Source organism: Neltuma alba, unplaced genomic scaffold (assembly GCF_004799145.2).
Source record: "Neltuma alba isolate B1F8T4 unplaced genomic scaffold, ASM479914v2 tig00013565_pilon, whole genome shotgun sequence".
In the NCBI taxonomy this organism is placed as follows: domain Eukaryota; kingdom Viridiplantae; phylum Streptophyta; class Magnoliopsida; order Fabales; family Fabaceae; genus Neltuma; species Neltuma alba.
This window is the reverse complement of record NW_021637767.1, coordinates 195,429-207,541: the sequence shown is the minus strand read 5'-3', so window position 1 is coordinate 207,541 and position 12,113 is coordinate 195,429. Positions and strand designations below refer to the sequence as shown.

Genomic DNA, 12,113 nt, shown 5'->3' with positions numbered 1-12,113 from the left:
TTCCTTAATTTTTACTCTCTAGTCTTGTATGTAAGAACTAGTTGAGGGATTTGTTTGGGTTTTAAATATAAGAGCTAGTTAATTATTTATAATTGAAAGGAGTATTATAGTAGATCATCCACTTTGCAAAGAGAAACCTATCCTTCTCAGATCTAGACAGACCCAATTCATTTCCAAATGATGCATAACTGTAATTAATTAGAAAAAATAATGGGGTTTTAGCTGAGGATTATTTTATGTTCATACTGAAGTCAACCCGACTGAGACACCAGATTTGCCACATGGGGATTGTCGAATGTCATCAGGGTTCAACTGGTTAGGTATTTGGGTTTGCAACTTTGGGCATTTTTTAATGAAAAGGTATCTGATGGATTGGGAGAGAAGAGAGATTGAACGTTGGTTTGAAGTTTCTGTCGTGTGAGATTAGGTTTTAAGTCAAAGATTTGTGCCTCAAAAACCAAGCCAGAGCAACAATTTCCAAACACAGAGATTATGGCTTTTAGGCTTCTGGGTTAGACATTGGATCTTATGACCTGTTTCTGTATTGGACATTGGGAATCCTTAAATAACACAGATCAAGTTCGAGATTTGTTCACTCCCAATTTAAATCATAATTCGACATCCTGAGCTGTAATTTATGTGGCCAAAAGTATTATTTACTAAACATGAAGGGGCCTTATATGTAAATTTTGTATAAAAAAGTCAACTCCGTCTGTAAATCGCCACATAGGGTTAAACAAGTTAATTTATCACCCTAATTTATTATGCTCACCAAATGGGTATAAAAAAAAAAGGAGCTTTTTCGTGGGTCCACGTTTGGTTCTTTAAATTATTATGTTTGCTTTTCTTTTTTCCCGAAAAATTATTATGTCTGCTAATGCATGGGGCATTGCCTATTAAAATGTGATAATTATATAATTAACTAAAATTTACAGATTCAATGGGCCGTAAGTTGGCCACTTCATGGGCTGGATTCTTTATAGTTACACACCAGACGCAGTTTCTGGCATATCATTGATCAAATGGACAGAACAAAATTTTACCCCCCCTTCCAAAAAACGACAGAACAAAATATAACACAAATTTGTGCAAAAAAAATATAACACAAATATTTTCTCTTTGGTATATACTAACACAAATATTCTTTGTAACTTTATATTGAATGATTGGACATGTGGAAAGCCTTGATGCAAGATTATATCGTCCAAAGCTAGAGATCGGTAATGTCCTATTAAGTGTTTGCAATCTCCATTTCATGATCTTTATTAATGATATTAGGAAGCTAGTTTTAATCTGTGTCTTGTATATTGGTTTGTTGTTAAAAAGTTGTCTACTTATTTTTGTTGTTATTGCTTGTTTAATTTGTAATACATTCATACAAAAGAAAAAGTGTATGTAAAATCCAGTGATTTAATTAAAGAAAAACAAGAAAATATATATATGCAAACCCATTACTCGTGGCCAAGCTTCATCCCCAACTCCGAGTGATAAAAATTACAACGATAAATAAAACTTTAGTTCGACTTCAAGAAATAAACTAAGTTAAAAACTAGAACATTTTTGTTATTTGGCAAGCAAATTTCTGTTCATAATCAGGCACCATTCACTTGTTTCTACCACCTAGGTTGTGTTACTGTTTGGGGTTACACCATGCTTTGCATTATTTTGCAAGGCAAAACATGTTACAAAAGTGCTTTTGGGTTCGCCACCCCAAACACGTTAGAACAAGGCCTATAGAAGAATACTGGATCACTTTCAAGCTGTGGCACTCCGGCCACATTCTGTTATTCCTTCTAAAACAGCAGCTACAAAAGTCCGATTATAATTCAACAACAAACCATCTTAGGCAGAGTATGAGTTAAGTATCTTGATCATTAGGACAAGCAGACATGCAAAAAATATATGGTCATCTAATTATCTCCACAGATGAATCGATTTTCCAAACAAACTTGAAGGTAGCTAAGGCTCAGCAACAGAGTTTTTGAAAGATGAAACAGAGCCAAACCTCAATAATGCAGTAGATGATCATGTCTACTCTCACACAGAAGGATGGCAAGAACTATACAAATGTTTACAACCGGTTCAGCCAAAGATTCTACAAGATTCTTTGAATCTATTCCTTTGTTTTATACCTAAGAAGCAGGAATACCACGACACAACGAAATATGCAGGGCCCTAGTACAATTTGAAGTGTCATAAAGTGTGAGTATCAGACACATCAAACAAGTTATGGCTCTGTTTTTTCAGAGTACTAGTGCTTCATAGGTTTTTCCATGCACAATTAAATATATATATTCACAACATTGATTCTAGTAACAGACAGAACCTTCGTAAAATTTCTTTTCAACAAAACCTGTTTGACAGCATAAATATAACCTGCAAGCCAAACTAGCATCTAAGAAGCAGTTGAATCAATGAGAAGCTTCATCATGAAATTGAACTTAACATCTGGTGAGGTCTTTGGCTGGGGCCAGTTTGCTCCTTCGGGCACCTTAATACTTTTGAAGCCTTGGCCTTGGTATAGCTTTGTGGCTACAGTATTGTTCAAATCACAGTGTAATGCAATTGCACGACATCCCCAGGTTCTGGCCTGAGATTCTGCTTTTTCCACTAATTTTTTAGCGATACCCTTGCGTCTGAATTTTTCCCGAACTGCCACATTGGATATGTACGCAACTCCAGTCCTACAACATAAATAGTTTTTTCTCCAGTTATCAGAAAAGATTTACAGGTAAAATCTGTTCATGACATGTCAAATCCATAGAGTTTGCTATCTTTTGGCAGTCTTCCAGTCATCTTTTGACATCGTCTTACAGTTTATTTTTGAAGAATTGAGCATGTGAATGCAAGCCTTACAATCAGTTTTTATACTAAATTTCAACGAAATAAAATGTAAAGCCAGACCGCCAGGATACTGTCATTATAAAATAAGTAAAATATCGAAGAACTTTGAGGGACAATGGAGGTTTTATAAGCCTCCATGGAACTAAGATAACGAATGCAGGGTCAAAATGAATTAGGAAAAATGCAACTTGTGCATATCTTGCTTAAATTCAATCCCCTTTTTATAATTACTGATCAAGTTTAAGAGATCTGAAAAGTGATACTCATAGTCTCTTTGACTGCAATATTTTGCAAAGTACTATATATAGATGACCAAATGAAGGGGCAATAATTATATATATAAAGTTTAAGCAAGACGCTTTAACCACATATACACAAGTCAACATAAATTGGATGCATTTCACTCCAAAAAAAAAAAAATCATAAATTTGGTGCAAGACAATAACTGCATATACTAAAATTTAGGCTGATCCAAATGAATTCCATTTTTAGTCAGTCATGAACCACAGGTTAGTTCATTAATTTCCATTCCCAAATTAGGATTTTGCAGGTAAAGTTAGCATTTTTATTTGCCAACATACAACGTCCTCCAGGAAAATGGTGAATTCACAAATCAAAACTTGACATCATTTTACTGGCCTGATCTTGAGCATCACCAGTCCTAAAGACTGATAAACCGAAGTAATCCAAAATCCGGTGGTAATTTCTGCACTCACCTTCTCTGTCTCAGCGGTCCTTTTCGCGGTAGAAAGTCTGCAACAGTATCTACCGTTAATATACCAGCCACATATCCCTTGTTGAGGCTAACTCTCCCATCAAGACCTCCAATCTTGAAATCTTCATTCCCAATGAAGAGAGTTTCATTAAGTGAGCTGCCAATAACCGCAACCAAACAGGTTTTTTTGCAACCATTTGGTAAAGAGAATCCTGCTAACATTGCCACCATTCTGTCCATCCTCAGAACAAAATCCAATGGGAATGAATATTCAGGGAAGAAGGAACTGCAGTGAGTCTCGGCTACTTCCCAACAGTCTTCTAACCTGGCCTCTCGAACTATGATTTCCGGAGACATAGTTGGGAATAGATCAACAACTTGACTAGCTCTGCAAAGTCCTACATCCCAACACCAGAAATTTAACTACCCTGAAAGTTAATATCTCTATATGATAACTAGGAAACTCCCCCTCACCCCATGTAGAGAGTTCATCCTTCTAATTAAGTCTTTAATATAGAGCTAATTGTAATTCATTTTTATGGGACATGTAGAGTTACACAGGATGCTGCTCATCAAAAACAATGTTATTTCATATTACTCAAAAGTCATTAACTTGATTGTATATTTTATAGTTCATTTATCTCATCATGTCTTCCCTTCAACTGATTTACCATTTGCCCTCAGGCAAAAAAAAGATTTACCATTTGCCCAATTTTTTTATATCTTCTTCGTTCAGTTTTGCTATTCCCCTTCCTAATCATGCCAATATCACAAGTTGACGAAAAGCCTTTGAAATTTCTCAGACGCATGCCCCATCCCAGAATTACAGGGTTGATCACAGGCATGCCAAAAACAACAGATTCGACTAGCAATCAACAGCATTTTTTAACAAGAAAACTTGAAAACGGAAAACCCGCCATGGCAATGTAAATGAGAAGCTAAGAAGCACCTGATTGGCAGAGTGAAAGGAAAGAGAATCCATTAGCAGAGGAAAGAGAAACCCTTGACGGGGAAGACCCTGGTTTTCCGAAATTAGCGAAATTGAGGGAGGACGAAGATTTGGAATTGTTTCCAGGAGTTGGGGATGCTGAGATTCCCAAGGGAATAGTCCGCATTTCTCGAAGGGTGTATCTGATAGTGGTGGACCTCCCTCAGTCAGAAGAATCCCAGGATTCTCTTCTCTGGATTCTCCACACAGCAGAGGGTGCGAATCATGAGGCAGGAGTGCAGGACCCAGAGAGAGAAAGAGAAGGAGGCCGATGAATCCGAGTCGCTAAGCTTCCAAATTGGACTAGCTTGTGGCTAGCAGGCCGTAGCAAGTGGATACGAGAGGTTACATTTGTTGCCACAACTGGGCTAACGTTGCCTTGTTTTGTTTCTTCGTGTTAGGTCTCTAACATGGCCACACACAAACTTTTTTTAAGAAACAGGGGATTGGCCACTACCTCCGGATTTGTTGAATTTTAATTTTAATTTTAAATACAAGACTCTAATTTATTTTGTTTCTTATATATATTTTTAAGATAGTCTCTATAATAATAGTAGTTCTAACCAATATACTCTTTTGGTCCTTAATATAAGACCCATTTAATTAATTTAATTAGATTAAGGAAGTTAGGTAAATTAGTTAATTATAGAAAATGTGACACGTTTTTCCTAAAACACCATAATCATCTTTCTTAATACTCCGTTTTCCTCTCATACTTGATTATGGTTAAGGAAGTATCCATAGGAATAATTTAAAGAAAACTGATAAATATGATAAATGAGTTTTATATTTAGGACCAAAACCAACTCAACAATTGAGTCCTATATTAAGGACCGGAGGAGTACTTGATTAGCAAAAATATTTTAAGAAAGACAATATTTATTTATTACAAATAACTAATTTTTTTAACATACTTAAATTAGTCAACTAGTTTTTATATTAAGAACTAGAGGTGCTAATAAATTGCTAGGAAAGGAATATGCTACTCTCTTTGTAAATATAAACACACACACACACACTACTTGCGGTTGTTAATAATTTAATATAAAAATTAATTGATTAATTTAAGTAGATTAAAAAATTAGTTAAGTTAGTTATTAGTAATAAATGTATGTTATTTTTTTAAAAATATTCTTACTAATCAAGTGTATTGGCTAAAACTAACATTATTATAAAGACTATCTTGAAAAAAATAGATAAATATGAAAGACAAAATTGATTAAAGTCTTATAGTTAGGACCAAAATAAAAGTCAAGTGAGTTTTTATATTAAAGACTAGAGGTAATATAATACAGCAGCTAACTGTAGGATTGGATTTGTTTCTAAGTATAATATCTTAATCTACCATATTCTTTGTATCTATTATTTTTTTTAGAATTAATTTATTTAACTTATAAACTAATTTATAATCTAATGTTATAAAAAAATATTTTAAAGAGATCATGTAATATTTGTTATAACTAATTAATTTATTTATTTGCCTTTTTTTAACTATCTAAATTAGTTAAGTTGCTTGAGATGAGCATTTAACAATGTATTTTAGACAAAAAAAAAACTAGTTAGTTCAAGGGTTAGAAAAATATTTTATTATATTTTAAAGTTTCTCTATAATTTTGTAATCAGTTAATTGTTCAGAGATAAAATGTAATTTTTAAAATTAATAATTCATATTAAATTTTAAAAATACATGCATATGTGGTTTATTTAATTACTTCTCAGATTCCAATATTTTTTTTTGAAAAATCCTCACTAATTATTTTCTAGCAAATGCCAATGGATGTTTTGAACATCAAATGAGTCTTGGGGATGATGGGCTTCTATGCCATATCATCCATTGTTATTTTTTTTTTTGCTAAAGCATAGGTATCCTTCTATTAGAGGCAATCCTATTCGATACACTGTCGGGCACTAAATATGGACACATCTCCCAGGTGGGATTCGAACCTTGGTTCACCACGTTATGAGGAATTAACCTCTTCCACTAGATCCAACCCCTGTTGGTTCATCCATTGTTAATTGAACTAACGGCTTTGTTAATGGGAAGTACTGGCATTATTAGTTCCAAAAAAAAAGTACTGGCATTGTTAGTGGGAAAAAACTTAGAGAGAGTTACAATCAAGTCTCATAAAAGAAAAAATTACAAAACAAGTCCCAAAAGTTGTTATTATCTACTGTAGGACTTGTCATTTCAGATTGCTCAGGTTGTTATTGGGATCTTTTAGTAATTATTTCTCTTATGTGGGACTTAATTGTAATTCTTTCAAAAACTTATATCAAATTATTTATACTCATCATGTCAAGTTTTCTAATCACACGTAGTCAGGTCATATGTCCTTTTTTGTTTCATATGGATTGGTAATTAAATAATATTAAATGTCTTTTTTGTTGAAAAAATTTTAGATGAGTTAAGTCCCGGGGGCTCATCAAAGCCAATATATGCCTAAATAGTAAATACTATTAAATGTTAACATTTTAAAAATAGGGTACATGATCACGTCTAATTAAAGAACTTGACATAATGAATACAAGTAACTTGATATAAGTATTGTCTATTAATAGTGTAAACATTAGCCATTCCATAAAAAAAAAACTATAAGGACTCATTCAAAATTTGATAAAATTATAAGGACTGCTAGATTAAATTTCTCCAAAAATTACTTACACGAGTGTTTTTGCAAAAATTTGGGGGGAAGATAAGTCTAAAATGTTGCAAATTACACATTCCTGTTTCTATTATAAAAATCTCTTGCATATTTTATTAGATAAAATTGTCTAAAAGCATTGTTTCACCACTATAAAAAAGTTCATTTTCATCTCCTATTTTCGTTTGAAATTGAAAACAGACGCATATGGGAGCCCATACTCGTCAGTTGGGACAAAACAGACGAATATTGGCTCCCACATTCGTCTAGTATACGGACCAGACGAAAAAGGTAGCCCATATTCGTCTGGTATACGGACCAGACAAATATCTGAGCCCATATTCGTCTCTAGTCCGACCGACCAGACGAATATGGGCTCCCCTTTTGTCCCCCTCGCCCCCCACTCCCCTTCATTTTCACTCTCGTCTTTCATCAGTTCGTCCCTCAGCTCCCCCACAAGTCGACACCCTCACTGTCTCCAAAACCCCACACTCTCCCCTCCAACTCGCCGTTCACATCCCCAGCCCCCCTGTCCCCCCATCCCTCCCCCGTCAAGTGGCCCCACCTGTCCCCAACTCCGGCACGGTCCCCCCGGCCCTCCCCCCGCGTCCCCACTCCCCTATCCCCACCCTGTGAACTCCCCCGCCCCCTGACCCTATGCCCGCCCCCCAACCAAACCCACTCGACCCCACCCCCACTCCCCGGTCCCCCCCCCAACCCGACCCCTGCCCAACTCCTCGGACCCACCCCCAACTCCCCGTAACCCCACCCAACATGTTTTTTTCACTCACTTTTTTTGGTGTTTCCAACTCACTTGTGGGTGGTCTGCAGCTCTCTTCATTTTGTATTCTTTACTTCATAAGTAAGTATGATATCTTTTTAAAGATTAATTGATCATATATGTTGCTTATTGTTGTTTGATGAACTGTTGTTAGAATTAGGAGTCTAGCTTGTGATTGTATTGTAATTTAGATTTTTAAGTAACATGTGGGTAAGGCAGATGCATGTATAATCAATAGAATGGAATTGATGAGTTTTTGATTTTCTGTTATTTAGATCTTTGTTTTCATGATATCTATGAGTTATAAAGAATGAGTTGTTTTAAATATTTTGTTGTAGTAGTTATGGTGTTTGATGAAATGGCTATCTGTATGAATTATATGAATTTGTGTAGGAAACAATTAATAATGATATTAGATTAAATAAATTGGTGAGTTTAAATAGAAAAATATATCTTTTATTTATTGAAAAAAATATTTTGGATGATGTATTTTTATTTGTGAAAATTAATAAAATTTTCTTATGTTAAATTTTAGCTAATATTTTCTTATATATTAACAGAATGGATCGTAGTTGGATGAGTACTTTGAGAACATCTAAGGAGTATGAGGATGGGGTAGAAGAATTTATTGAATTTACTAAAAAGAATGCTTATGACAAAAGTAGAAAGTATTTTTGCCCCTGTGTTAATTGTTTAAATGGGAGACGTTTGACTATTGATGGTTTAAGGGATCACTTATTTTGTGAGGGGATAAATCTTCGATATACAAGATGGATATGGCATGGCGAAAGAGGAACAATGCCATTGGTTGAAGAAGAGGAAGTGGTGGGTGGATTCAATGATAGAATGCATGACATGATTCATGATGTTGGCCAGGGGTTCTCCGCACAATCACATATAAATGATAGCTTGCACAGTGATGCAGAAATAACTTTATATCCTGGGTGTTCTACGTATTCACGGTTGACAGCTGTATTGAAGTTATTCAATTTGAAGGCAACTAATGGATGGACAGATAAAAGTTTTATGGAATCACTTCAATTGTTGGGTGATATGCTTCCAGCTGATAATGTTCTTGCAAATAGTGTCTATGAGGCAAAGAAAATCTTGTCTCAAATGGAAATGGGCTATGAAAAGATACACGCTTGTCTTAATGATTGCATATTATACAGGGAAGAGTATGCTGATCTTAGTGAGTGTCCAAAATGCAGATCTTCACGATATAAAGTGAAAAAGCACAAAGATAGTGATGATGGCGATGCTAATGAGACAACTAAAGGGTAACTTTTGAAAGTATTATAGTATCTTCCGATAATACTACGATTCAAAGGGTTGTTTGCTAATGCAACAGAGGCAAAAAAGATGACATGGCACGTTGATGAGAAAATATCAGATGGAATATATCTTAGGCACCTTGCTGATTTTCCCCAATGGAAGAAAATAGATGAAATGTATCCAGAATTTGGTAGTGAGCCAAGAAATCTTCGTCTTGGGCTTTGTACAGATGGAATTAATCCTTACGGTACTCTCAACAGCACACATAGTGCACGACCAGTTTTGCTTGTGATTTACAACTTATCTCCCTGGTTATGCATGAAGCGCAAGTACATGATGTTGTTTATGATGATATCAGGACCAAAACAGCCGGGGAACAATATCGACGTCTACTTGGCACCTTTGATTAAAGACTTGAAGAAATTGTGGGAGGAAGGCGTAGATGTGTTTAATGCACATAAACAAGAGTCCTTTAAACTGCATGCAATTATCTTCATGATGATAAATGATTTTCCTACCTATAGAAACTTGTCAGGATACAGTGTAAAGGGATATAAAGCATGTCCTATATGTGAAGCGGACACACACTACCTCCAACTTAAGCATGGAAGGAAAACAGTTTATCTTGGTTATAGGAGGTTTCTCGATAGATTCCACCCATACCGTAGATTGAAAAAGGTTTTTAATGGTACACCAGAACATGGATTGGCTCCGAAGCCATTAATTGGAGAGGAAGTTTATCGTAAAGTGGAAAGAATTGATGTCGTGTTTGGTAAGAATAAAAAGATTGTAGGTGAGAAGAACATTTGGAAAAAAAAGTCCATATTCTTTGATCTTCCATATTGGTGTAATCTTGATGTTAGACACAGTCTTGATATGATGCATGTGGAGAAAAACGTTTGTGATAGCCTTATTGGTACTCTTTTGCATATACCAGGAAAAACTAAGGATGAAATCAATGTTAGACTAGACTCGGCTGAAATGGGAATAAGAGAATGGTTACATCTGCAACTAAAAGAGGGTGGTAAGAGGGTTTATTTGGAGCCAGCGGCACACAAATTGTCAAAAGCAGAGAAAACTAGCTTGTGCCGATGTTTGCATAACATTAAGGTGCCACAGGGTTATTCTTCTAATATGAAAAAGCTTGTCTTGATGGACGATTTAAAGTTAGTTGGGATAAAATCTCATGATTATCATGTATTGATGCAGCAACTATTAGTGGCTATTCGAGGTATTATGAAAGATGATGTGAGAAACACAATAACTAAACTGTGTATTTTTTTCAATGCTATTTGCAGCAAAGTTATTGACACTGAAAAGTTAGATGAATTGGAAAAAGAGGGGTATGTTATTCTGTGTCAACTAGAAATGTATTTTCCTTCAGCATTTTTTGATATCATGGTACATTTGATAGTGCATTTAGTAAGGGAGGTAAGGCTCTGTGGCCCTGTATATCTAAGATGGATGTATTCATTTGAGAGATTCATGAAAGTCTTAAAGGGTTATTCTAAGAATCCTTATCGACCTGAGGCATCAATTGTTGAAAGATATGTAGCTGAAGAGGCCATAGACGTTTGCAAAGGATATCTATCTGGAGTGGAAGCACAATTAAGACTTTGCTGGCAGCTGCAACTAGGAAGTTAGACCATCCTGGTCGAGTGAGAGGGTTATCAAAGACAGTTGGTTTAGCCCAATATTTTGGTTCCAGTTCACAAAGCTCAATAGGCAGAAGTGTCCCAAGTGCTGACCTGATGGACAAAATTCGAGCACAAGTTCGTGAAGAGATTATGACAAGTGATGAGGTTCGTCAATTCTTCAAAAATGAGTTTATGTCCGACATTGGGGAGGAGATGAGGTCTTTGGTCTCAAGCATGCAAATTGGGCAATTTCAACCACAAGAACATACACCTCAAGTATATAATTAATCACAACATAATTATTTTGTTTTGAATTTTGTCAACATTGTTTCCATTTAATTCCATTCTTTCATTTGTATCATGGTCTCAGAATTCTCCAGCCTATGGCAGCACAAAAGGGAGTTTCAATCCACAAGTGCCGTCAGTTCCATTTGACCCTAGTCCCCCACTAAATAATGGAGAACCTTGTGTTCTCTATTTAGATGACTCAAATATGCGTGTTGTTGCCAATGCCATTAGATATACAAAGGGGTCTAAAATTCATAATCAAAAAATCCCAGCGGACTCGGTCAAAGTGACGGTTACGACTGTTCGAGAGGAGGAGGTAGATGTAGATTTGCCGTTTCCCAGTGACGAGGTTGGCAAGCTAGGCCAAGCAAAAGGGCATTTTATTTTATGGCCTAAAAGACTCATTGACGTCATAACTCCAATAGTACAAAACGCAAGCATTTTCTGATTTCTCTTTCACATACTTTTTATGTCACTTATTTTATTGTATTTTCTATTAGGACATTGAAGATGCTACTAAATTTTCTTTTTGACACAACTGTATGACATTTATGAATCAGTTAACAAAGTCAATATACAAATGCCTAGTAGGATTGTGGGAGAGCAAATCACATATCATTTTGGATTGGACCAGAGGGATCTCAAGGACTTTCTATCCCTGGATCAGTTAGACATTGCATGGATTCAACTGGCAATAATGTGATTTTATTTTATGATTTATATTTTCTAATTGCTCATTTTTACTTATATGTATGAATTAATTTTTGTTTTGTATCAAATTTATGATAGCTACTTTCACAACTTGTGCGCTTCTACGGGAAAGGGACATTTGTATGGATTCATGTGTCCAGTCGCTTTGCAACCTTTGAAGAATAATATTGATAGCCAGATGAGATACGTGGATAATACCATTGCAGACACTCGCTTACCTTGTTATTTTGCT

The 12,113-nt window shown here is 35.4% G+C and overlaps 2 protein-coding genes across 2 annotated transcripts; one reads left to right on the top strand and one right to left on the bottom strand.

The window, feature by feature from the left end:
• Window positions 1-1,978: 1,978 nt before the first annotated feature.
• Window positions 1,979-4,844, bottom strand: LOC114738249 (uncharacterized). Its single transcript, XM_028926286.1, has 3 exons — window positions 4,509-4,844; window positions 3,561-3,957; window positions 1,979-2,684 (listed from the first exon to the last, which is right to left on the bottom strand). Exons 1-3 carry the CDS (start codon window positions 4,672-4,674, stop codon window positions 2,396-2,398), a joined length of 852 nt encoding a protein of 283 aa, XP_028782119.1. The 5' UTR covers window positions 4,675-4,844; the 3' UTR covers window positions 1,979-2,395.
• Window positions 4,845-9,332: 4,488 nt separating this feature from the next.
• LOC114738254 (uncharacterized) lies at window positions 9,333-10,889 on the top strand. Its single transcript, XM_028926290.1, has one exon. The coding sequence runs from the start codon at window positions 9,333-9,335 to the stop codon at window positions 10,887-10,889; it is 1,557 nt and encodes a 518-aa protein (XP_028782123.1).
• Window positions 10,890-12,113: the final 1,224 nt, after the last annotated feature.